This window comes from Patiria miniata, unplaced genomic scaffold (genome assembly GCF_015706575.1).
Source record: "Patiria miniata isolate m_02_andy unplaced genomic scaffold, ASM1570657v1 HiC_scaffold_20, whole genome shotgun sequence".
In the NCBI taxonomy this organism is placed as follows: domain Eukaryota; kingdom Metazoa; phylum Echinodermata; class Asteroidea; order Valvatida; family Asterinidae; genus Patiria; species Patiria miniata.
Window position 1 is genome coordinate 7,670,210 of NW_024037059.1, and position 27,885 is coordinate 7,698,094.

A 27,885-nucleotide genomic window follows, 5' to 3' on the forward strand; every position below is an offset into this window, starting at 1 on the left:
GATGTACTTGACATAACAAAAACCGTTAGCATTTTAATATGGCCAAAGTGTTCACTTATTTGTTTATTCTGTTCAATAATATTACTACCAATATTTAAACTTTCTACCAATCAGAATCTATATGCAAATAAGCCATTCATCAATCCAAGAGATGTTTCCAAACAGTGTAAGGACAAAAACAAGTCCATGCTTAATACAGGCTGATATAATCTACTCTACCTGATATTCTCAGCCAATCATTCTTGAGGTTATTAAAATGTAACTACTGTTATGTAGCTTTTCGGAGATGTTCTGCAAGCCAGCTGAATCGGAACGGTAGCCCTATTAACGAAGCTAAGTCTATACATGATTATGCCACATGGCTCCACTGCCATCTCTGTAAAGACGTGTAAATTTGCAAAACAGATTGGCTTTGAAATGCAAATATATCCATGTGGAAAGATATGTAAAAGTTGCAAAACTTGCAGAACATTCATTGGCTTACCGTCGAAATTGACTTTGGGAAACCAAGAGAGGGCGTGATTCTTACTGAAAGGTAACAAAAATGTATTTGATGCATTTTGCAAACAAAGTCTTCAAGTATTCGTTATTTGAAAGCAGATTGACATTTCACCTTTTCTTTAACTTTTCTTGTTATAGTAACTTTATTGTCCTACTCCACATGCCGTGGTTACTTTCCAAGATGTTATTGTTCCTGACCATAAATAGGGAAACAATGTCCAAACTTTCCCAACAGAAAAAAAAATGTCGGGAATGCGTCGTAACTGCAGGCCTAAAAACACGCACGTGTAACCAAGCAGTTTCCCGGGCTATTTCAAAAACGTGACGTCATATAGGTTTCCACAATTTTACAAATGTACTTACCTAACAAAGAAGACCGACTTATTTCTATGCATATTCTTGTGCAGTCCACATGACGCAGTTCCAGTCATTCAGTGAGATATTTAGGAAGTCAACAGGCACGGGGGAAAATACAATTTTTCATGCCGGATATAAAATCGCCGGAAATGTGGCGGTCAATCGATATGGCGGAAAATAGGATGGTTCCGATTTGAAAGCATGTATACTGATCAAATCACATTCACTCACGGGCGGGGTACCAGACGAAGAAAAAACATTAGGGGCGGGATAGCATCGAGACCGGAAAGGGGGGGGGGGGCTTATTCCAATATGGATACTTAGAAGCACTGCCCACCAATGAAGATGTGAAATTATTTTAGGGGAGACGAATGTGTATCCCTTAAACTTCAATCTCTTTACTGGTGATATGTTTGGACCAATTTATACTGCAGACATGGGCGGTTGGAAAAAATTATGGAGGATAATTTGTGAGGATGATTTTGTGTGGGGTGTTTATAGTGCGTTAAACTCATTCTTTGGCAGAGATTGTGTGTCATTTAACGACTTTGTACTGAATCATTTACTAAGAATAAAGTTATCTTATTCTGCAAGTTTTACTTATAGGTTCGGTTCTAAATAAGTTGGGGCTTTTATAGGTACTAAAAATATCATTCGATATAGTTTTGAGAGCAATGGTAAGAAAGAACAATGGTTTCCTCTATTCGCCTTGCCACGATTTTGGAGGATTTTCACGAAAATAATAAAGTTAAATCCACTCAAAGAAAACAAAAATGACAACTTAAGGGAAAACCAACAACAGCATTAAAATACAAAGTTTTCTTTTATTGCAATACCACTTTGTCGAATGTATAAATTACACGACGAGTTGATTCTGAAGATTTTTTTGAAAGAATTATAAGAGGTTTTTTTAATTTAATGGCAGTTACATAATTGCTGAAAGAAACCCATGGTAGAATTGGCAGGGATGGGGTTGCAATTGCCTCTTAAAACACACAATTTTGAGGGAAATTTATGAGTTTTTTTAACAAACTTTACACCATTTACCCATTAAGTGCAAAACCTTCATTCTGAAATTTGTTACTGCCTAAATTAAAAAACCTATTCCAACAAATTACATCAATGAGTGATATGTTAAGTGCCAGTTTTTCCATCCACACAACATTTCAAAATGAATAATAGCTATAAATAATACTTTTTTATTTTGGAAACTGAATGATTTGCAACCCCATTGACCCCGACAATCTCAACCAAATGTCAAAACATTTTACAAACAGGACTTATGTAAACCATTGTGGGTTTAATACTCAAATGCATTATGACGTGGTTACACCGAGAAGATTATGAGTTTGCATCTACAGAATTACTTTTCAAAATAACATTAAAAAACCTAGAACGGGTCAAATTATCCATATTGCAACTTATCACCAATGATCTCTCACGAGAGAAAAAAAAAATGGTGTTTGTATATTTTGCTTTTACTCCAAAACAAAATGGTGGGACATCCTCAATTCAAACTTTAACTTTGTACAAGTGTTTAAAAACTAACAAAAGAAATCAACAATTTATATATTACAAAAACTGATTGCAACTAGAAGTGATCCTACCAGAAACACACACATCCAAACCTACAGAATCCAAAAATGACACATGCACACTGCTGCTAACTACAAGAAAGACATTCAAAAATACAAATTATTAATTTTTTCATTGAAAGATTTACAAGAAAAGCTGTGGAAAAAAAAAATCAATTTCGGGAATTTTTCACGATATTAGTTATACACCAGAACTCATGCAAGCTCTGGCATTACGTTCCTTTCCAAGAAAAAAACAAATGTTTTAATTACATTGCTCACTTTTTTGTATGTACATCTGTAAGCTATCTAGCTATTTATTTACATTTCAAATATGTCAATGAAAGAATATATTTATATATAAGGAATTGAGACCATCAAGATGCTTGTAAGAACACTGAAGATTTGATATAAATGCAACAAGACATGAATTCCATCAATCACAGAATCCAATATTAAAACCGGAATGGGGCCTACTCCCTACGTGCATGTCCAAATCCCCAACAATTTCCTGGGCACACAATGCTCCATATCACATCCACTTCCAAAGACTATCAGTCAAATCGCGCTTAACTACAACTAACAAAAAGAATCAAAGATCTCGCTGGAAATTTGATGCACTGTGAGCTAAAATTCATCAAGGTGGGTTGAAATAGTCAAGAACATTATTACACGAATCTGTAAAATTACTGAAGGATTTCATGGACATGATTTTGTTTGGAAAAAGATGCATTCTTCCAATGTCACATCATGTATCAAATATTTCACAGAGATTTTGGCACAAAATTTCATCTTCAAAGATTTAGTCATAATAATGGAAAGTATGTACATTATTACAAAATCATTTAGTCAACTGTTAAATTTCTTTTAATTCTATGTGTTACCCTGGTGACCAAACTTTAATTTAGCACACATCTGTCCTTTTGGTATCGGGGAACCGGGGATAAATAGAAAAAAGAAAAAAGAATGAAAAAACCTACACCCAAGCCGGTATTTCTCTCGATAGAAAATTTCACAAGTTATTCTTATCATCATATAATTATCCATGACAAGGTACATGCAGTTAATAGAGAAGTATTGCATTGTGGGGTTCACATAAACACTCATTATCACTCATCCCCCCCCCAAAAAAAAGCAATTTTAAAACATGTCTATTATTCATTGATGATTCCCACTAATTGTCACAAACAGTGTTTATTATTGGCAGTAGATTTTGCGCACAAACAACATAGGAAAAACGTGGCAGCAAAATGTTAATATCATATTGACTATTTCCTTTTCCGGAATCTTTTCCATGCACACACAATTGATATTCCGTGTCCACAGAAACATGGAATTACAGTTTGGTCACAGAAATTTGATACCGACTAGTAAGGAATAGAGGCGGAAATGAAGATGCTCTATGAATTTTCCCAAATCATTTTCACTCTTGACTGTTGTAATACAGTTAACTTGAGCTAAGCATTTTTAGAATTTTTTTACAGAGTAGTCAGAGATCCCACAGATAGATCGGAAATTACTCCATGGCTTTTCAAGACTCTTTTCTGTAACCATTGTGAAAAAATTTAAAAGCTAACTATGGAATTTCCAAGTGATAGTAAGGAAATTTGATGCCTGAAAAACTGTAAACAGTTTTGTTCGAAATCATTTCCACAGTCAATCAGAGAATTCACAGAACAATGGTTTGGATTGTGAACAACAAAAAACTAATTTGATGCATTTTCGAAAGTGGCCCTGTTTATATTCAATGTGTGATGCTTTAAAGTCATGGGCTGATTTCAGTTTGAAAGTAACATAAAGCTATAATTATGACTTCACATTTTAAACTTGAATCAAAAATTCAATGAAAGCTACATCATTCCTGATTAACTTTAGATGCTAATTTACATGATAAACACAACTGAAATTATTCAATGTCGTCTTAAATATGATTAGAAAACTCATACGTTAAATGAATACATCACACTTTAAATTAATTTAATCAAGTTCAATTCTACATGGAGTGATTAGTGAATTTTCAAATTGATTGTCATGCCGACTACTAATCAAGAAATCTGTCGAAAGACAGGATTCATTTAGCAGACTGCAGGATTAGGGTAAATGGTGACCCTAGTTATACCACGCTGTGTACTATCCCAGGATGCCTTGCAAATTCTGTTGAACTTTCATTATATTTGTATAGAATGTTTGTGTGCATTGACAAGGGACACAGGCCCAATTTCAGACTTTAAACTTGCAGTGTATTTCAATTGTTGACTGACTTCAGAGACGACATGCGCCAATCATGACAGAATGCATCTGTCATTTGTATTAGTAGCATATAGAAAGTTTGTTGACTAAATGCAAGTTATACAAATGAGGCCTGCAAATTTATTTATGAATATTTGTTTGATTTCTTACCATTCATTTAGATGTGTCGGGTTTAAAATTCAAACTTGCACATTAAATACTAGTGAATTTGTTGTTTTACATAACATGATATGGTCAGTGTCAATCAAAGCAAGATAGACTATGCACTTTACAATAGTTAACTGTTACGATATCCCGTACGAAAGAGCTCATAGCTTCACCAAACATGGAAAAACAGTTGCAATAAATTGCAGGGCTTAAGAAGAGCAGCAGCACTTCTCAAATTGTACCGTTTGTGGTACTTCACATACCAATCACGAATAAAGTTGCATTCAAGTGAATGATGTTAAGAAATCAAGCCACAGATTCAACAGGACATCTTCAGTTAACATGAAACTTTGACATGACACTGCCACCTATAAACAAATCTGATATGCCTAATGGTTAAAAACCACCTTTGATTTTACCGGAAAGTGTTTCCTTATGAATGGTCGGTTTGGAATCGAATAACTTCGGCAAGTACAGTTTTAAGAATGTTTGGTCCTTACAAATATCCAAATTTACATCTTCGTTATTTGCGTCTATGTGTGCATAGATAAATAAAACAAGGGGAGTAAGCCGTTAAAAGACCCTGAGTGTTTATTTAATTAAGAATAAAAACATCAATTAACAAAAAATCATAACGTATTACTGGGATGTGAATTCGGATGTCATCAATCTATCTACAGTGTATTACTTCAATAAAATCTGATTAATACTTATAAGATACTTAACACTTGTGAAGTCCGGGATCCATACTGAAATTCCACTGGACTCCACTGGGAATGTATGCACTATAAGACTGGTCCTATTTTCTATGATTGTCATTCATTATTTACTCACAAACGTCCCACTCGTTAATAAAATAAATCACATTACACTCGCAACTATAAATTATGAAAACTCAAAAACTATACACTCCTTTATTAAAAATGCTGCTTTCCTCACGAGCAGTTTGGCATCGTCTAAAATAAATAAAAAATCAGATGGTCATATGGCCCACATGAAGAATCCCACCTGACGAGTTTGTCATTTAACTATTCTGTACACTGCATGCATCTTTGTTGGGACTCACCTATACACCCAATCAGAAATATTTAAAATCCAAGATGGCCGCCCACGAAATGCATTTTACACTGAATTTTTTCAACATCCGAGACTTGAGGGATTTCGAGAATTCAAAACTATGAATAATACCGTTTGATTCGGCATCCACTTGTGTGAGAGATGAGATACGATACATTAATAATACCAACACAGTTGACTTTCCTGGTCTCTGGGCACCAGACCAATTGGTTTTGCACACAGAAGCTCAATAATCCAAACGTTGCTGCCTGATTACCCTTGGGAATGATGAGACACGAGCAGGCATCCGCTGTGGTGACCAGTCTACTTGGTTAGGCAGAGAACATAGCTGCATGCTTGTAATACAGATGAGCATCTGAAATCAAATGCGAGAACTTCATTTATACTGGGAACTTACAAAGAAAAAAATCCACAAACTTCTAATCTAAACATCCACATTGATGGTTTTTCCCCAGAATTTTAAACCGATTCACATACACAAACGTGCAAAAAATAAATTGAAATTATACCTGGGCATGCACAGAAGGATCCTTTTGAACCAAAAAATTGCCACAAAACTACTGGAAAAAATAGGAATCCAAGCCATTTGTACTTGACCATGATCGAAACAAATAGACCCAAATGGCAACACATTGTACATTACACTCAATTCTACCTTATTACTTTTGCATGATCACACATTATCTGTTTCATCCTTCAAAATCTTGCATGTAAAAAATAACTTTGGATTCTGATATTTTTTCCAGATTAGCTTGCTCCAGAGATATTTAGCAAAACTGTGATAACCACAACACAAATGACGGGTGCAAATTGACCAAAACTTGAAGGAAAAAAAGATTAGATTTTTTTTACACAAAGCAAAAAATGGAAATGGTATTTTGTGAGGTAATGACAAGCTCTTTGCATGAAAACATCAACTTTAAACACTGTTCACATGCATGTTCGCTTTGCAGCGAAATGAGGCTGATGGTATTAATACTAATTGGACTAATTTTTAACAGTACTTTTTGCATGGCTAATACATGTTACGAGGTGTACATCAAAGTTCAAAATTGAGATCCAATATCTCATGAAAGCAAAACTTGGTTTATACTTATGTACTGTTTATTAAATTGATAACTGCAAAAAAAGATAAAATATATTATTTTTTTCTGAAAAAAATTGTGCTTTTTTAACGGTGCAATTGTGCATGCATGCATTTGCGTGCTTGATTCTGGCAGCTGACATTTCTCATCAGTGTCAGTGAATCTGATTGGTTCACGAGCAAGCCCTAATCCAATCAAAATGCCGATAATGGTCACATGGTGATCTCTTGACCAATCAGAGAAGCTCAGCTCAAAGGTGTCTATTCATTAGCCTGTTTTGAGATATGGTGTGCACAATAGGAGGGCAATATTTTGAGTGGGTAAATTCTTTTGTACTTTCCAAATACATGTAGTGCCGTCCTATTATGACCACCTTTTCTCAAAAAGGCTAATACACTAAAACTTGCATACGAAAGTAAACGTGCTTGCCTCATGATTTGCACTTTGTTACAGCTTTTGCAGCCTACAGCTTTTTAGTAGTCCATCACGCGTTTTATTCTTCCATCTTCCATTTCTTGCCAACGATAATCTACGGAAGGAGTGAATTGGGGGTTGCATTCAGTGGTTTGCACTATGGCAGCCATCTTGCAAGCTTACAAAAAGGACATTCTTTATTCTCTTGTGCCAAAAACTGTGATTCTTTGATACTCTGCTGGCAATCAACAGTGACTGTTTCAGTATGGAAAGGCCTGCATATTATTTTTGTTATTAATTTGTATTTTTTTGGTTTTATTTGCACATGCACTTCTCAATTTATGACTGTCCCAGAAAGAAAACCATAAATAAATGTTCTTCTATTTTCCATAGACTAGGCTTTCAAAAGAATACAAATCAACATTTTTCTAGAGTTTCTTTTTTTCGAAATGACAATGAATTTGACATGACAATGAATTTCTTACAACAGACTCAAGACTTTAACACCATACACCATCACAAATTCCGACACCAAGTCACAACGCACATACATAAATGAATGGGAAAGGAAAAACTACACAGAGGTGAAGCAACATATGAAGCAATATTTTGTTGAGAATTTGAGGGATGGGTAGAAAAAGCAAGCACAAGTAGGCCATGTAAACCCAAATGAAGGCTAAATACAAGCAAGCCATGGTCTCATGGTAAAGGGCCATTTCTCTAAACCTCGGTTCATCTTCAGGTTCTCCTACAGGACCCTCCAATCCCATAGTGTCAACCCTAATCATTTGGGAGCCATTTGTTTTGAATACTAAAAGCTTACAAATGGCTCTGGAGTGAGAGATGAAGCCAACGCCAGAGACTTTGCCAAGGTTTGAACAATGGCGCTTACTCAAACTGGGACACAGTGATCATGGTCATCATGTCCTTGGGCAGGACACTTTACCATCTTCTAGGTGAGGTGAGGCTTAATACTTCTCATTTTGTAAATAGAAAGGTTCATGGTACAAAGATGGATTCTCGTCAAATAATAATGTGATATACATCTAACTACTGGCCTAGTGTGACTGCAAGTGTCTAAGGTTCGATCCCCACCAGCCTCTTCTCATCCAGGTGAATTAATAAAAGCCACCCCAGCCAAGTACACAAATTTAACAGCCATGCTTTGATGCTGTTTTCCATGGCAAAGTATAAAGCCCACCAACTATTATAAACAACGTACATGTGTTCTAAGGTTGGCCATTTTTACTCTGTACTTACATGCTTGGTCCTGTTGGAATGGTGGTTGGGCTGGCGGCGGGGGACTGTAGGACATCGGACTGCTGTCGGATGCCGCAGACTTCTTGTCCGATTCGCTTCTCGCGATGCGCTCCTTCTCCAACTCATGTGATAAAGATTCTGCTAAAATTCAAAATTTATTGTATGTTTTTGTAAATGACTCTGCTTTTGATTTTACTACCAGGCAGGTATTTATATGACATTTTATTAAAAGAACAATGATATTTTACAGGAGTGGTATTTGAAAGTACAATCTCTGTGATGCAGTGCGTATACACCAGCAACTTTGCAATAGCTTTACATTTAATCACAGTTTCCCAATTTCGTCAAAACCTTTGAAAGTTGGCATTGTTGTCGGAATGCCAGTCTCCTGTTGCAAAACTAGTTTGCTGTTGCTAGCTGTATAGCGATTCACTCACTGTCACCTTCTGAAAGCTTTTCCAATCTATAAGATTACGTAATAGTGGAGGCAATTTCCGTCTTCCAATTTATGAAGGCAAGAGTCAAATGGAAAGTTGACTTCTTTAATACAAACACAGTGTATGGATCCAGGCAATTTTTGAATCATTTGTTTAGTCGTTTATTCTTTACATTAACTGACAGAATTGCCTAGGTTCCAGAATTAAACATTAGAAAGTTAGAGGCATAGGCAAAAGAAAAGGTTACATTTGCCTTTGAGAAAGATCCTGACAGGACTGAAACGTTAGGCCTTCCAAGTTTGATTTGTATATTTTAGGTCAATCTACGTAGTTAGCAGTTTGCAGTAGTTTTACATATTTTCAGGTTCCAAACTAAGCAGTAAACTACCATCACAACAAATGTCATTATCAAGCTCTACCCTTTCACCAACATCCGGCCCCCCCTACCAATTTCCCACTGAAGCCCGTGATTTTGCACGACTTAACACACTGACTGCTTTCAGCGATACATACCACACTCACCGTTGAGCGCTCGCAGTGACTCGGTGGAGTTCTGCCTTGCGATAGCCGCAGCCTCAGTCTCTGACGTCATGCCGTGTCTCTTGCTGTGGCTGTGCTCCAGTTGCTCCTGCAGACGTCTTCTGGCCTTCTTCTCTTTCTTCAGTCGTTTCAAGATGATGGCTACAGACAACGGGGAAAAAAATACTTAGATATTTTGGTTTCTCTGGAATATTGGGTTTTTCTAATGCCACTACAATCAGCTAATAATTCATCACCTGCTTCCTCATGATTTATTCAGTGTTGCTGAAGTGTCTTATTGTTTATGACTGGGCGACAGCAGATTTTTGCAAAGCCAAATTTTCAGCATAGCGTCTCTCTGAAATTGGGCCCAGAACTCACCCACGAAACTACTTTGTGTCCAGCGCTCAGGAATCCCATTATACTTACACAGCAAATTTCTTCTCATTTACAGTAATTGGGTATTCCCCCCATGGGATCATGTTGTCAGGAGCATTTTACTGCCAGAAAAAAACTGGATCAAGTGGTTGGGATTTTAGACTTTCCTGCCTTTTTCTTTTTGCCTTCATAATGCCTTTTTTGTGAATGTACGTATCCCCCCAGTGTTTTTCAGTCCCAATGAATGTACGTATCCCCCCAGTGTTTTTCAGTCCCACCAACAAAATGGCAACCCGCATAATATGAATCTAAACTTCTACTTGTAAGATCACAAGGCTACTGGGTTGCAAGGAGGCCCTCTTGTGGTCCCAACTTGAACCCCACTTGAACCCCGCTCAACCCCGACAAGTTGAATGAGAAGGGGATGTAAACCAGCTTCCCCGGTACCCATGTCTGACACATACCAGCTGTTACTGGGGCCAACCGATCTTAATTCTTGTCATATCGCAGGTATGTAGGACTGGGCTCCATGTTTCTGATTTGAATGCACGCAGAAACACCAGTTTGACCATAAATAACCCCAACAAAACAGGAAATTATCTCAATGTAAGTTTATTCTGGCAAAAAGCTGGGATGGTTTTCAATTCAGCCCCAAGTTTATGAAATTAGAGATGGGTTTCATGGGCACAAACATCTCAAGACTTGATGAGTCATTATGTCTTGATCGCAAGACAGTTTATCTTGAATAATCTTGGGTAATTCTGCTCGGCTCAAGTTTCACACAGGGAACAATTGCAGTCGTGAATGCATCGTTAAAATCAGACGGTGTTGTAGTCAGGATACTTACGATGAATTACAAGTCATCACAACAAGTCGAACAAAAGTCCATTGCAGGTCATCCAGTTCCAAGTCAAATCACAAGCTATTCGGATGAACTGTGACAAGGCTTTCCTTCTTGTGAATTGACTTGTGACCAGACTTGTGATGTACTTGTGAAATGACTTGGGATGTACTTGTGAATTGACTTGTGATGTACTTGTGACCGGACTTGTGATGTTCTTGTGAATTGACTTGTGATGAACTTGTGACCGGACTTGTGACGTACTTATAATAAGTACCTCAACTACAACGCTGTAACATTTATCATGGTACGCACCCAATCTCTTCTGTTCGCCCATAAGTTGTTTCTCCAGCGACTCTCTCAGTTCTCGTTCTCTCAGCAGTTCGAGTCTCAACTCGGCTGTTGGATAGAGTCAAAACGAAGCTTACAGTTATCACATAGCTTATTTAAATCTGCAATTGGACTTCAAAATGGCAACATATCTTCTACGTTCTTTAAAAAGTTGGGTCTGCTAATACAATACCACCAAATGGCATATAAGAACTTTAACCAATCAGTCACTGAACGGCCCCAAACCACCCTGCTTGCTTCTCCCTGTACTGCTCAAAATCACCCCAGCACTGTTTTTATGGATTCGTCATGGTATACATACAATGTCATGAAATGTAGTAGGGGTGCTAATATGTTAAACAGTTTTTATTCAACGCCAACATGAACTATTTCCATAGTTTTAACAGACCACTGAAGTAACATTTGACAAAGCCAACTGCAACTCCAAAATCGTAAAGCCGGCATTTAACTACCTCTCTACAGGCAAATCACCTGTTTTGGATTCCACAGCCAAAGGAAGTTGCAAACTTAATTACAATTCTTAAACAGCATGATCTTGTAGCCAATAACGGTGCCTTAACAGTTCCCAGTTCAACGGGACAGTTTTCTGCCGCTGGAAGTGTACAAACAGATTGACAATTTCCTGGGTCGCGCCGAGTCGGGGGAGAGGGGCGGGCGTGGATGGGGTGTGGGAATAGGGGGTGGGTGAGGAGGAACAGCAGGTGTTGCTGTGTCAGTTCTCATTGTTTGTAGGGGTAGGTGTGATATTAGAAGGAGGTACAACTTCACCATTTTTTAGAAGAGATGAGCTTTGCAGCATGCTTCCCATGCGAACTTTAGAGTATGGAAAACACGACATGTAGTAACTGCTTCATGCTCATTCCCGTAAACTACTCATGATTAATTATATTATGAATGTGCAGTTTTGTGCACAAACCCAAAGAGCAGTCTTTGTGTCCTTCATCCCTCTTGTCTTTTTCAGTGTTGATGGTTAAATGTGCACAGAGTCCATAGCAGAAAACAAAAATTGTGTTTACCGTTATGTACGGCATTTCACAATTAAAGGCGGTTCATATTTCACACAAATGTGAATGCCAAACAAATTAGACTTCACGAAACAAACTCAGCAAAATTTGCCGGAGTTGAAACATGTTCAACTTTAGCGAATTCGCAGCACTAATACTTGCCATGACCTCACAAATTCCCATTCTTGTTCACTTATATGGAGTATGAACCGGCCTTATAACTTCTTAATACTTGTGTGAGGATTACTGTGAGATTCTATTGTGTTTCTGTCTTTAGAATCAGTATTGTTTCTGAACCAAGTATGCTATTGCAAATGGTAAATGCTCATGATGTTCATGAAATGTACATAAGCTCGGCTAGCAGAATTTTTTTTGCTTAAGAGTCGACTAAAAAACATCCAGGACATCTCGCCGAAGGTTTATCCGCATTGGGCACAATGTATTGGGTATTAGTTTCAGGACTCTGAACTATTTGGTTGTAAACGAAATGTCATTCAGAATCCTGCAACTATATCAAAACAATGGACTTATTGAGGATAAACTTGTCCCCAACTGATCCCTGACATTTAGATAGATGACTCCTTAGTGATCTCATGAATTCCACCCTTTTTTTTTTTACCTCTTTCCAAGTGAATGTGTTTCTCCTGTTGCCGGGCGTTGTCAGCGGCAACCTTCACCAGACCCTGGATGTTGGTCAGAAGCGTCTCGATGGAGGAGGGGCCCTGGGGGGCAAACATCTCCTTGGCAGCGGCAGCGGCGGCGCTACGGTCCAGGGACAAACCCATGGAGGTACTCAGGGAGTGGGGATTGTGATGATGGGGATGATGGGGATGGGGGTGTGGGTGGGGGGTGGAATGGGAGCTGGGCTGGACCGGTCGCTCCCTGTCGGGCGAGACATTGCAATGGGAGGAGGAGGATCGGGAGCTGGATACATCCACGGCCAGCAGGCCATCTGTGTAAGAAACAGAAAAGCACCATTTCACTAATCATTATTATCCCTAATTGGTAGGCCGATCATCATTTCTGGAATCTTACATGCCAAGGTGTGTAGGGCCAATTTCAAAGTTTTTCTAATGTTGCCTATATCAAGAATTTGATAATATTGCTTATGACCCAACATTCTGCGTTGAACAAAAATTTAGAAAAAAATATCTGCACTATTACCTTGTAAGCTAAGAATACTTTCAGGATGCGTGCAAGGGCAACACAGCAACTGATGTCAAAGTCATATGTTTATAAAAACAAACCAAATATGTGTGTATGTTTGGCATCAGGTTTTTGTTAAAGTTTATTTTTCACGGGTGTGCCAACTTGGCTTTGATAAAGTTTCCAGGCTGCATTTTACAAGTTTCCCTCGGTAGTACGCTGCATGGCTGGCCACGGTTCAATGACCGAGGGTCCTCTGCTTCCGAACACATGGCGGCATTTTTCGACATCGTTACTTAATTTGATAAGTTAATTTATAAAAAAACAAGTTGGAAAGGGGGTCTCGAGGTAAAAAGGTTGACTAGACAAAATGACACAGACAAATATCAACAGGAACTGGGAGCCTGCATTCTAACCAGCTGCTGGGATTCCTGTTATAGTCAAGTCTACCCCCGAACCTGCTACGCATTAAGTCGCACTCACCCTATGCCGGCCGGCCGGCTGCCCGTGAGTCGGCACGGCCGATAACTCATAAAGGACTGGAGCTGTTTCAGACCAATAACAACACAAACACTAAAGGGTTGAGACAGTAAGGGCCCATCCCCGGGGAGCCCGAATGCCGCGATAAAAAAGCTAGCTTTGCCGTTAAGGAGGGGGGGAAATGACAGGCTAAAATCCCTCATCGGTAACACACTGAGGCCATCGGGTGAAGCACGAGTGACAAGCTAATGCGCGCCAATTTCCTGAATTGGCGACTCCTTTCCTCTCCCCTAATAGCATTTCTGGTTTGCAGCAGTGAAGTATGCAATTCAGCAGTCAAACAAGCGCTAAGTGTTTCGGCCACGCAGCCACCAACCACCACTACCAGCCAGGTATTTATATGAGTCGCGACGTGCCACGTGGATTCGGGGGATTCGAGGAATGAGGGCGGTCTACTGGGGTTGGGACCGCCGATAAAAAGTTGCCAACTCATTGACGGCACTCCAGCCTGAGGGGGCGCCGGGTTACAAAAATACCCCCTGCCTTGCTCAACAATGAATCGAAGGTTTCCTGTTTTTGTGTTGGTTGAGTGGAGTTCCTCGCCAAGTTATTGGCAGCAGATAACATAAAGGTGGGCTAATCTGACAGATGTTTTCCTTAAGATGTTTCTCCGAGCCTTGGTTTTTAATCTGTCTTCCCGCAAGAGGTACAAATGCCCTTGTTTCCCCCGACCAGCTCGCAGCATATCTATTCCTGGAGCTTCCTTTTCAGATTTGTTTTGCGAATTGCAATGTTTTTGTTTTTCACTGGGCGGGCTGACAGACGGAAAATTGCAAAGTCAGTCTGTGCATAATTTTCTTTTTCTTCGGGAAGAGTGACCAAGACAGAATTTAAGTGAGAGTATGGCCAAAACATATTCAAATGGACAGTTACGTTTGAAATTGTGCATAAGAAAAAGGACTCCATACACATTTTGTTAAAACGTGAAGATTCACACAAACTAACACAACATTTCAGTTGAAATTCAGTTCCCTTCCCGTGTTTTCTTTTTCTCTCTGTTTTGGATCTCCTTTTGGGTCCAGTGCCATTACTTCAAAACCTATTTTTCAACTTGGCCGCCAGGCCCAATATGTACAGTTTATGCAGTAGACTAAAAAAAGAAATCCCCTATAATTGAAACTGCACACATGGAACCACACCCTCTAAAAACCTTGGGGGAAGGGAAAGGGGGCTATTAGCACCAAGGGATCACGGCTTAATCCACTCTGCTCCCCACGATACCTCCTTTTATCACATCCGAATTTTTTTTTAAACTATAAAAAGGCTCTTTTTTTTAAACCCAAATGGCTGTTTGGCAAACATATTTAACAAGGAAAGTTTTTTCCAACGTTTCTGGACCCTACCCCTTAAAAAATTATCCTGCTGTAATCGTTTTGGGTCGATGGGTCATATTATCAATTTAAATTTGACCCTTCCTGAACAACAAGTCGTAAAAATCTTTGACCAATCAAAATAGGTGTTTCAAATCTTTTTTAATAGAGTATCTATACAAGATTCTCCCAAGTAGGCATAAATATATACACCAATTTCCATATAACAACATTCTGTCAATTAATGCTTCCCCTTTTGACCTTTCGTAACCCAAAAATCTGGCAGCGCCAAAAAAATAAGCACTTTGCAATAACAATGCTTTCGTAGCTATTTGTGGCACAAAAATTGCCCAAGATCATGTACATGTACGTGAAAAACAGGGGGGCCAGGCGCCAGGAAAATGTCCCCCACATGTTGGGAAAGATGAAGTAGGCACGCTTGTTGCTGTTGAGGTTGTGTAAGGGGGGATAAAGATTGCTTACTCATGTGTGATGTCTTGGAATGGTTGTTGGTGTGGCTTGGTGGGGAGGTGGTCGGGAGGTCGTCTCGAGCGTGGGCTGCTAAAAAACAAACAAAAAACACAAAGAAAAAAAACTGAATAAAATTTGCAGCTTTGTAATAAGTGCAGGATGGAAAACGGGGTTACAACCATGTAAAGGTTGGTTCATACTTAGCGCGATACTGAACGTGAACGCAAATTTGTGACGACATGGCACGTATTTGCGCTGCGTTTCGCACATGTTGAGCTCATATCAAGTCCTGCAAATTTGGCAGCGAAGGTTTTCTGATGTCACGTTCACTTTGCATTCACATTCGTGTGAAGTATGAACCGGACTTCTCCGGGGAAATGATGCTTCGAGAAGAAAATTCGGGGAAATAAGTTAACTGTTAAGCTCTGGTTCTTTTCAAAATTACCACAAACACCAAAATTATCCTATTTCCCTTAACCTTAATGGTCCTGATTTCTTCAGTAATATCTGCATATACCTAGGGGGTTAGGGTTAAACAAAATAATGGAAAAATTTACCGACAGTTTTTAAAGTCTAGAATGAATTTTAAATTCAATTTCAAAATATATGATGTACTTAAGCCAGGCGAACTAAAAATATATATTAACCCTGTGTTACAGAATACCTGTGAAGTTGCTGCAGTGTTTTAAAATATCCAAGAGTAGAAAATACCGATACAGTTAACAATTTGAAATGTCAAGTGTTGCCGAGTTAATTAGTGCATAATTACTGCATCAAATGAAATGTTGTGCAATACCAAATCATGAAAAGAACCCAAATCAATAAGTTGCTGCGAAGAAGCGCCATATGTTGCTATAATGGGCAGCTTTTGTGTCTACGCTCAAGGGAACATACAAGTTACCAGTCTGGACTCACGATGTTTTCGTCAATCAATTTTTTCAATTGCAAAAACATTGTGATGAAAGTAGTCTGGTGCACTCGTGCGGTCTGTATCAGAACCCAATTCTGGTGTCTAAGGGTGCCACACCTAAGATTTTTGGTCAATTCTTGATTTTCAAATCGTACAGAAATGACGACGAAAAAAGTCTGGTGCAAGGTGCATGTCTGTACCAGTAGCCAATTATCGCATCTCGGGGTGCCATACCTAAGCTGTGTTCCATAGCGGCCATTGCTCGCTGGTGCTTCCTATCCACCTCCTTATCCTCACCGTTAAACTCGCTGTCGCCCGGCGGCGAGGCCAACTCGCGCGAGCCGGGCCCGCCGCCCGAGGAGTGGTCAGTCCGGGGCGATATGCTCTCGTTGTCGGTGCCTGGGTGCTCCCCGCTTCCCGACGATGATTTGCTGTTGGGGCTGCCAAGGCTGTTCTGGATGGAGGCGGCACTGGTGATGAAGCTTCCATTGGTGTAGATCGATGGGGAGGAGATGTGATGGCCAGGGAAGGCGCTGCTTGAGACCAGGGCTGGGTGGGTGGTCAGGAGGTAGGGTGAAGCCCCTGCCATCAGACTGTCATAACCATTGAACGGCAGAGGTGCCTTCAGACCAGCTAGTCCTGCAAAGATAACAATAATGTTGCTTGGTCTAAAACTGTTTCTTTTTAAACCCTATTTCTTCTTGCTTTTATAATGGGTCTTGAACTTGTAAAAGTTTCTTTTATAATCTCTTGTGGATATTTTGCTGATTCTTCTGTGGTGCCCCATCAACAGTTATGTAGACGCGTCCATTACAGTTTATCACAAGTAAATCACAAGACCTTACACACAAGGTCCAGTTGGAATGAACGATGACAAAGGAATACATTTGTCATTGTTCACAGCTCACTTTTCACTGTAATTGATATTGTCGAATTGACTTTTAACGAGAGATTGGAATACTTGTGGTGTACTGAGGACTCAATTACAACACTGTCTTATGGGTTTCTCAAGTACCCCCTCAACAATAATAAAGTGCCAGTTAGGGAAGGCCACTGGGAGAGACATTTGAACACATTGTCAAGGACTAGGGGTGTGCATTGGAACCGGATACCCGAGTACCCGACCGCTGATGTCAGTAACCAGTTCGAGATTATGGGAACGGGTACCCAATTTAACAAATTACTTAGCAACTTCTTACATAATGTAAAAAGATTGTGAATGAGATTTTGTGAGAAATTTCCAAAATGAAAACCAGGCTACACGGAAAACCAAATCAGATTTCACGTTGATGTGCATTTTAATGCGCGACAGATGACGCTCGCAAAAGTTGCAGTTTAAACCGCAAATCTATAAAGCCCTTCAGACAACATCCTGGATTTGAATTTTGGGTTTAAGTTTCTTTTACGGGAAACCGTTGTCTGAATTACTTGGCAAAGGTGGCTCAGGAGTTTGCATTACATGTAAATCATGTGTATTAATAAAAAATAAAAAGTAATTGTCCGAATTTCTTGGTTACGGCTGGAAATAATGCACAAGTCTATGTGAAGTGGTTGTAGTCGCTAACATGGATACGGCCTAAGAAACAGAAATGCTCGTCTTACTGTTCTCAAAATCATAATATATTCTTGTCTGGGTTGATGCCGATGGTGTACATGTACATGTATTTATTGTACCATAGAAGGAATTCGGGTGATTCACAATGCAGTGCGCCACCAAGAGTTTGCCACGGAGAGTTCATTTTTCCCAGTGCATTGTGGGAGATGGTCGACAAATTCGAAGCGCGGGACATTTGAAATTGTTAGTTTTTTTGGTCAGTGGTTTCGTAAGCGTATGATTCGAGGATCTGTTTGCCCTTTTCTTTTTTCTTGTTATCAATATGGTGTTTTCTGTAAGGCGGCAGAACGCTATGACCCAATCTATGACATATTAGCTCAAGTTGTCTACCGACACTCATTCAAATGGGCCATGTTTTGTCGACCGTAAACTTGAAAAATGGACTCTCCATGGCAAACTCTTGGTGAATCGCCCGAATTGCACTAATTGCACAACAGAAACAGATATCCTTCATTGAAACAATTATCACAGATCCATCGCATGGCTAACTTTCATTACATGGCCGATAATAAAGAACTGACTTTCAACTCGCAATCCTTGAGATGAGTGATCCTCTCATGCAAACAAAATAATAATACTTGCCCTGCGGCAATAATACCAACACTTGTAACATGCTTTTCTTAGACACTTCACAATTTCATAATTATCGCGAGAGAACGACTTTATCGATTTCCCTTTGCAATGCGCTCGGGCACTTCAGGTTGTCATGTTTGCCGGCTGAAAAGCCCTCACTGCGTAAAAGCGCTGACTTTGTGGACGACACCCCATCCGTCTCTGACAACGGGAATCAATAATCAATCAAAAAAATGGAGGGGGAAAAAGACTTATATGAATGAAGTGGAAGTGTCTGGGATTATGGCATCAATTGTAGGTGATGGATAACAAATGCAAAAAAGTACTACAACAGCCTTGATGATACAAAGCTATTCTAGATGATTCTGTGTGTGACGTGACTGACATCCTTTTGAAAGTGTCTGTGAATTGAAGGCCGTATTTGAATATCCTTGATTGGAATTGTAGTTCTGACACGACATGCTTTTGTCAGATAAAATCAGACATATCACGTAAAGCCTTTTCATTGTGACTGTCATTAGGCTTTATTGTCAGCAAGAGTTACTTTTTACAGAAGTTGGTTTTGGAGTGTGCATGAGACTAAACGAATGTGTCAACTTCAACAAATGAATACAAATATCTTTTAAATCCTGGCACATCTTTTTGTGTCTTGACAACTGACGGTGATGACAACTGACAAGGTGAAACGTTAAAGGTCAATAAACTGACGTGAACCCTCGGAGTTAATGTGCCTTTCCAATAACATTGCAAACATTCACACCGAGCAACATTGGGCAGTCAAACGATACACATAAGTCTACACAATGTACCGTATTGAACCGATCCTTGTATACTTATTTATAATAGGACAACAATGGCTTCATTGTTTTCAAAAAAAGGGCAAAACACTGTGAAAGCTATGAATTTTGTCTCATTGTGGGATTAGATCTAGAGCCACTTGAAGTAGGCACAACCATGCAATTAGAAACAGCAAGCAAACAATCAAATTTTAAAAAGCAACAATTATGGGGCAAATAACAAAATCCTGACATCCCAAATCCATTTCCCCCTTGAAATTCGATTCGTTTATGTCGAAAAGCAATCCAAATATAAAGTAGTAGAGTAGTCAAATATAAACATGGATTTGTCTCTGCAAATTCCTCCATGATATCTAGATGTGAACAACAAGACTTCCGATATTTCAACCAAAAGGTGTCTCTTATCAAATGACTAGCGTCCTGCAGGGACCGGTCATCAGAATCCAATTAAAAATATTATAAAAAAAAAAATAACTTTCCTTTCTGAGAGAAAGGGAAAGAAAAAAAACATTGTCTGCAAAATACGAATTGATATTTCAACAGCTAATCGTGGCATAGTTGGCATAGCAGTATCCAGCCATGATACTTGATTGCTTTTCGGGGTTCAAGCTCACTCTGTTGTGAAATCGAGAATTCTCGGTTTGTCATTCCGTTTTCTGTGGATATACTGGGAACTTATCAAGGAGCTAATTATCACCAATCAGCTTGCTCAGGTCATACCCCCCGTGGGTCCGAGCTCCGCAACACCTCGATCTACCATCTGCTGTTTTAACTCATTCGCACATTTCAAACTCTCTCTCAAGTCTCAGCATTTTTCTATGTCACTCGGAGCTTGTTTTTCTCTCCCTGTAGATCATTTCGAAGAATTTTCATCAGAGCTTTAAGGTCAGTTGATGGGGAGAGCTGTCATAACTATTTTCAAGTGATCCATTGCATTCGGGTTTTTTTTTCTAATCTCTAATTTTTCTTGTTATATTGCTGCATCAGTGTAAGATCAGGAAATTGGTCATGCAGGTATTAAATTGGAAGTGGACTGCGCGACTGTGGATAAATAATGGCTTAATTATTTCAAAATGTGGATGTTGTTCCCATCAATTACAAAAACCAAATATGGCAACAGGCTTGTAATTGCAAAGTCATAATTGCTGACTTTCAACAAGCAGTTAAAATACCAGCATACATCACCCCAAATACTCTATTGTACTATACAAAACATACTAATTGGCTGAATTTGTGCTAGACGATTTAAGTTAAATTGCACCAAAATAACTTATGCTTATTACATGTAAAATGCGCATCCAGTTTTTAAATACACAAGAAAGACGAGTTTCAATTTGTGGGAAAAGTTAAGAAAAGAAAAAATTGATTGGCTGTAGCCTGAAGCAGCACAAAAAATAGAGGAAAATCTATCAACTGATAATGGCTTCTTGATCATTTTTATTAATTACATATACTACTTTAATTGTTATGGTATTTTGTTTGACTAACTAGCAATGCAACCAATTTTTAAGGATGCCCGTTTCAAACGAATATTTCATGGTACACTCCTTTCCAGCAAGTTAAAATACAACATTTGAAACAATAGCTTAACCACATGTTGTCTCTGTGGTCACAGTCTCTGCTAGTTTGCAAGCATCATATACATTCGTCAAGTTTCATTAATTTCCCGTACATGTTCATTAATAATAGTCTATGAGTTTCCTATTCATGAAATACAATTTACAAACGGCTGGCAAGGAGAATGACAAGCAATTTATATTCTGTAATTCTGCAGGTATAAACTGCAACATTCACAGCGCAATATGCAATTCTAAATTATGGACATACATGTTATCACAATCTGGCAGACGCACATTAATAACGAAAAAAATCTTTATAGCCAAGATTTATACAAGGAAAAGAGCAATGAACCTCATAAAAGTAATTTTATTCTCTACACTTGCAGAATATATGGATACTTAAGATTCCATCCGTACAAATTAAAACAACATATGGATACTTGCAACTCCATTCCTGTTTATGATCAATTACGACTAATTGCGTGCAGCAGATAAAGTGCATACGGAGTGTTAATATACTCTGCCAATAATTCATATGCATGTGCAGGCAATAAAAAATTTAAAAGAAACATACTGACTTTAAGTTTTTGGGCAGAATTTTTGCATTGGTGCATTTGGATTTTAAATTTGATTTTTGAGCAGTCACATATACTTACAAGTCTGTAAAAAAAACCTCAAATCACCCTCTTTTCAAAACTCTTTCCAAACATATTTAATAGGTTACGGTCAATTCAAAATAAGCGCCAGTTTTTCATTTTGTCCACTAAACTCGTCAAATATTAATATTTGAGGGTTCCTTTCATTTTGTTTTCGGACACCCTGTATTTGTGTTATACAACATTTCCAAATGAAAAGTCAAAGTTATAATATTGCAAATGGTCGAACAGTAATACTGAAGATTGCTGGAAAATTTCTGAAGATTGCTTGATTTTGAGTCATCGGTTGACACAGTTGACACAATTCCCCAAGAGGGAGAGTAACATTGTGTCTAAAGAACAATCTTGTAAAACATTTAACTGAAATCCAAGATGGCCACCACGCCAACCAGAAGTGACCACAATAGGCAGGGTCTGTGCAGTGTTTGGATGTCTAAGGACACACATCTGGAATTGGTAATACAGTCCATCCTCCTGTTGAAATACTCCGACCTTCCTTCCTCTTGGTCAGCTAACTCCGGCCACAAATCTCAAAAACACCCACTGTCAACCTATGATTAATGTCCAACTTCCTTCACATTTTTTTTCTTCGCTTATATATATATCAAAAGACATTGTCCAGTCTCCCCGTGAGATTTGCAGAATTTTTTTTTTTAACAGTAAACAACTTGTGGACGTCCAGCCAACTTGGGTGTCCAGTGAGAGACTGGAACAATGTTGTTAAACAAATCAGGCGGCAGGAAAATGTGGCACTTGGGCGACGGATTAGTGTGCAAAACATGATGGGAAATTCAGGGTCTGCTCAGATAAAGAATATTATAGTCTTCAGATTCTTATTTCAAAATAATTCATTCTCTCTTGTGTATTATGTCCACTCCATTTCTAGATAACAATAGTCACAGGAAGAAACAGATTTTCTTCTGCAGCAGTTCGAGATCAGCGCCATCTGGTCTCTACCTTCCCAGGTACCCATTCATACTCCTGGGCAAAGAGAGGCAATTGTAGTAAAGAGTCTTGCCCAAGAACACAAGCACCATGTTCCCTGTCAGGGTTTGAACCCACGGCACTTGCTTCAAACATCATTGTACCACAGCGCTCCCTCATCCATTCCCTATTTTCAAGCAACTTTTTGCTGTCAGAAATCAAGGACTATAGTTCCAATTTGTATTTTAAATAATCTTCTTTCATTTGTATATTGCATCCTGTGCATTTCTACATATGTAGATATTTTTGAAGTCCCAGAAAGGTTCATACTCCTCCATTCTTTCTGCTGCATGAATTTATGTAACTTTTTCGCTATACATATTCAGAATTATCTTTTCAAAAAAAGAGTTTTATAATCTTTGAAAAGCATCTGTGATCAATTTAATTAAAATGCCCTTGGGCCTTCTATTTGGTACAAGGGAAAGTCTGTGGTATCCGATGAAACCGCCTAATGCTATATGATTGCACTCGTGAGTAGCAACTGAGCAAAAACTGATATAACGCAAGGTCAGCGATAATTACAGTTATTTTATTGCCTCCTCGCCCGACAATTACTTGAAGTTAAGAGCAGAACGTCATTAACGTTATTGGCCATTCAGACGGCATAAATCATTGCACTTTTCATTTCAGATGGGCGAGCCATCATTATCAGGGTGGCTTTTGAGTTGGAAAATTGTCAATGCCAATACTGTTAATTTTCCTGTGCTCCAAAGAAACTGAACTGAAAAACAAGGTGTTTTTCCTTTATGCAACAGTCGCTTCTGGCGCTATTTCTGCTACACAGCTTCAATTTCTTCTTATACTCTTAAAATTGGCATTGCTACAACTTCTACAACTGTAGTTTTAAACTGTATGCAACTGTAGTTTTAAACTGTATATAGCACGGAGAAGTGGAAGGGGTTAATTAAAATCAGTCCATACAAAAAACCAATACAAGAGGGCCAGCCTGATGTTCTTGTTGTACCTACACATATCTCACTGACTGACTGCCTGACAAGGGCCGATCCAGAACACAATTTTTTGGGGGGGGGGGCCAAAAAATTTTGTCCCCCAAAAAGTGGGTAAAAAAAATTACGGCGTGGGGTGCTAAATGCTGGTGTTGGATATTAATACTAAATGCTCTGTGGTGCGATCTGAGGCAATTTCTGACCACTTTAACCAAATGTTTTTTGAGGTAAAAATGGTGGTGTACTCATTGCCTGCCTTTATTGCGATGTCACATAAAAAAAATTAAAAATTGGTTTCGTTTAGGGGGGGGGGGCATGGCCCCCTTTGCCCCCCCCCCCCCCCCCCCCCCCCCCCCCCCCCCCCCGGATCCGCCCTTGCTGACAAACTACATGTAACTATCACTTGTCGGGCAGTGCTGTCGTATGAGATTACCCTACATGTATAATGCCAATGGATGGGGTAAATCCAGCCCATTGTGAATAGTGAATAGCCATTCTGAGTCAATTGAATAGACTTTGGTACCCTCTGGGCCCAGCTTGGCTAATAGGCTTGCCTATAGTCTTGTTTTGTTGAGATTGGTGTCTCTGTTGTAATGAAGTACCATTACCACTCCCTTTGTTGTCTTTGTTCCTTGCGTTCATCCATTTATGCAACAACTGCACATCACAATGCAAGAAATTACATTACGACCTTGGGTATTATACTTTCCCATCGAATAGAATCAACAAATTATCCCTGCGGTATCTAATTACAAATTGTGCACAATGTTAGTCACCACCGGGACTTCATAATGCCTCGATAGCGTGCATGGGCAACTGCACATCATCAACAAAACAATACATCAATGAAATGAAATTACATTTATCTCTCAGGTGATCACAGTAGCGGAACAATTTTGTTCGGCCTCGCGTGATTAGTATTGCTACAAAGGGGTGCACAGTGCATGAACTTGGCAGCAGTTTATGAGTTCATTAATAATGGATGCTCTCTGCAAGCCATTTGGCATTTTTTTCTTCAGTATTTATATTTCTGCGATTGGGCTTGTATATTTTATAGGAATCACAAACAAGTGCACTCCACTCGAGTAAATGTTGCCAACGTTTGCGATCTTTTTGTGCATAGCCAATGAGAAATCATTAGCAACGTTTGCCTTGTTTGCGTAAGTGGAACACACCCCGAAGCCAATTTCATGAAACAGAGCGCAACTTACGTTTCTGTCAAGAGACAAAAGCAAAAAAGGATTAAAAACAAATTGCGGTGACACTGGGACATTGTCCAGAAATAAGAAATTATACCGGGATAATTGTCAGCCAAATGTTATCCCACGAACTAGTATTAAGTCCAAAGTCTAGAACTAACAATTTGATTTTCATACCATGTCAAAAGCTATCTTTTTTTGGTTAAAACCCTAACCATATTACAATTGAACGATTCAGGGCTGTTAGGATGTCAGTTAAATGAGTTCCACTGAGCAATGTCCAGAAAACATTTTTTGTTTTTCTTTGGATGGAATAAAACATCCAGTAATGATGAAACAGTAGGGCCTAGAATATAAAAACCTAACGGCAAGGTCAAATCCTCTTTTTACAACAAGTTGCCCTTTTGTTAACAAAAACCCTGGTTATGGCTTTGTCCGTTGATGAATACAGCGGGAAAGACACATGGCCTTGCCGCCAGCATTATTCGAACACATGAATGCGCGGTGCACACTGGCTACATAGACCTAATCCTTTTCATTTGTTCTTCAAACGCGCCACGGGTTTTTACCACGCTTCGTCGGTTCCAACAATATGTCATCTGTATACTACAATTCCAATAATTGCTGGCCGCGACCAATATTTTAATTGTCATGCCGTCGCGCATCTTCTCTTCGTTGAAGCCATGGATTTAGTTTTCGGCTCTCCTCTCCTCACTGGCGGGTAATACCGTCAATAATTCCCGTTCCGGCAATATTGACAACTCCGCGTTGATTGGCGTTTTTGGTGCTGTACCCTCAATAAGCTGCCCTTCATTAATTTTAATCAGGTGTCTTTTTGAGCAAACACAATCGGCCATATCAAAATATAGGGCAAGGGGAAAGGAAAGCATAATTTCATTAAATATTTAAAGCAGGACTAGGAATGGGCGTTTCTAGAGATGGTGCTTTGCGACATGTAGAAACAACATGGAATGTCTAATTATTTGGTTTTTCTTTTAGAAACAGTCATACATCAAGAATCTAATTACTATACTGCGTCCATTGAAATATCAATCAACCTTCGATAATTCAGCCCTTGTCATGTCAAAATTCAGCACGCAAAAGCGTGCCCCACTAGCCTTGTATTGCAAAGTAGACAAAAGAGAATATAATCTATATGTATAATTTATATCTGTATTTTCTTTTAATATTAATCATACAGATTAAACACTATCAATCAGCCCAAGTGGAAATGGAATCATGCACGATATCAATTCATTATCACAATTTGTTTCACAATATCTTCAATATTTTTCCAATGCTGGTCGCTTACAATGTGGCAATTTCACCACAGTCTGTTTTCAACATTCTCTCATAAGATCTTCTGTTTTTGGCACTTTTATGGAAACTGCAGTTGTATATTCTAACCACTTTATATCTGCTTTTGCAGCGTGCGGCAATTTTCACATCCCCAACAAACTCAAGAAATCATACTCAAATTGTGAAATTAAGTGTCCCGAGTTGATATCAATAGCTGAAAACTCTAGACAAGAAACCATACTTTTTTTTCTGTCTCTTGTGTTAGAAACCCCGGTCCCCAAAGCAATTATTTTTGCAGAGGGGGAAAATTGGAGTGTTGAGACGTTTCTGCTTGTCTAATTCCATTACGCCGGACAAGTAAATCATCCACTTTGATAATGAACACCAGGAGTGTATGAACAGGAAAAACGTTTCCCTTAAGAGTTGTAAAGCTCCCGGCATGAAGTGTTTACGTTGAAGGAGGGGGGAGAGGGAAGAAATGGGATGGGGCAACAGTTGGGTAAGTCTTTTAATTTCATGAGGCGGCCTATCAAAATACAAAGTTGGCATGCAAGTACCTGGATTGCTAGATTTAATCAGGGGAGGCAGGGGAGGGAGGGCCAAAAGCTAGTGTGGGGAGGGGGAGGTTTTTTTATCAGACACAACACACTTTTTTTGGAGGTGGAGGTGGTTTGAGAAATATTACCCTTTGTGGGGGGAGTACTAGGAGTGTACCAGGATTTTATGGGGCAGACGACTCTAGACTACCAAGCATCTAGGGAGGGGAAGGCAGGGACGGAGGGGGGGACTACAATCCTTAGAGTTTAGACACTTAATCCTCAAGACTTTTTCTTCACTATTCTATTAAAGCCAACAATGCTGAGAGACCAACAACTGTCAATGCTGACCAGTAATCAAGCTGTCAAAAAAACAAGGCTGAAAACAATTACAGCAGCCCAAACTAGTCTGTAACACTGGTACTATAACATTCATTTTAGAATGAATAAGAAAATACTAATTATGAACCCAAGTTGTACAAAACGATATTCTTATTAAGCAGCAATTTGGGGAATTCTTATTACATATTTGTTTGTCAATGCAACTTTAGAAATCTCTGGGTATATTCGAGTGCTGGAATGTTCGGATCAAGAACTGTACGAGTATTTTGAGGTTAACTGTTCTACCTCAACATAAACATAACTTCCCTGAAACCATTGGTAAAACTTGCTCTGATTCAACCAAAAAGAAAAAAAAATCTCATAATTTAATGGAAATCATCTTACCATTTTCCATCTTGGGCTTCTTGAGTGGGTCTCCCTGTTGCAAGCCATGGAGCATGTGCACCGTCTGTGACAGAGACAGGGGTAGGCTGCGCTTAGGAGGTCTGCCCGGCCGACTACTGTGCAAGAGGGGAGAAGAATAAGACGAAGACATGAGGGATAGCAAGATCTCAAATATATAAAAATGAAAATAATTATGAGGTGCTCACAATCACATAGTGCTTGTTACCAACAGTCTCAAAGCGCTTCACAATTATTACCCCTGTTCATCAGGCCATGAGACCATTTTGCTGCAGCAGCTTGAGATCAGCACAATCAAATCTCTACTCTCACAGAGCATGCATTTATACTCCTGGGTGGAGAGAGGCAATTGTGGTAAAGTGTCTTGCCCAAGAACACAAGTGTCATGTTCCCTGTCAGGGTTT

General features: G+C 39.1%; 1 protein-coding gene across 1 annotated transcript; it reads right to left on the reverse strand.

Annotated features, from left to right (window-relative positions):
- Positions 1 to 1,662: 1,662 nt before the first annotated feature.
- LOC119727305 (dachshund homolog 1-like) lies at positions 1,663 to 27,614 on the reverse strand. The gene is made up of 8 exons (XM_038199158.1): positions 27,464 to 27,614; positions 16,807 to 17,211; positions 15,675 to 15,752; positions 12,815 to 13,147; positions 11,156 to 11,239; positions 9,616 to 9,783; positions 8,666 to 8,806; positions 1,663 to 6,261 (listed from the first exon to the last, which is right to left on the reverse strand). Exons 1-8 carry the CDS (start codon positions 27,612 to 27,614, stop codon positions 6,218 to 6,220), a joined length of 1,404 nt encoding a protein of 467 aa, XP_038055086.1. The 3' UTR covers positions 1,663 to 6,217.
- Positions 27,615 to 27,885: the final 271 nt, after the last annotated feature.

What these genes read in the sequence shown, in the direction of transcription:
- LOC119727305 (XM_038199158.1), bottom strand. Translation starts at nt 27,614, where the DNA reads ATGTCTTCGTCTTATTCTTCTCCCCTCTTGCACAGTAGTCGGCCGGGC. An exon ending in TTCCAAGACATCACACATGA is followed by an intron (nt 13,148 to 15,674) that starts GTAAGCAATCTT and finishes TTTCTTACACAG; the next exon opens with ATGGCCTGCTGGCCGTGGAT. An exon ending in ATTCCAACAGGACCAAGCAT is followed by an intron (nt 6,262 to 8,665) that starts GTAAGTACAGAG and finishes ATTTGATTTCAG; the next exon opens with ATGCTCATCTGTATTACAAG.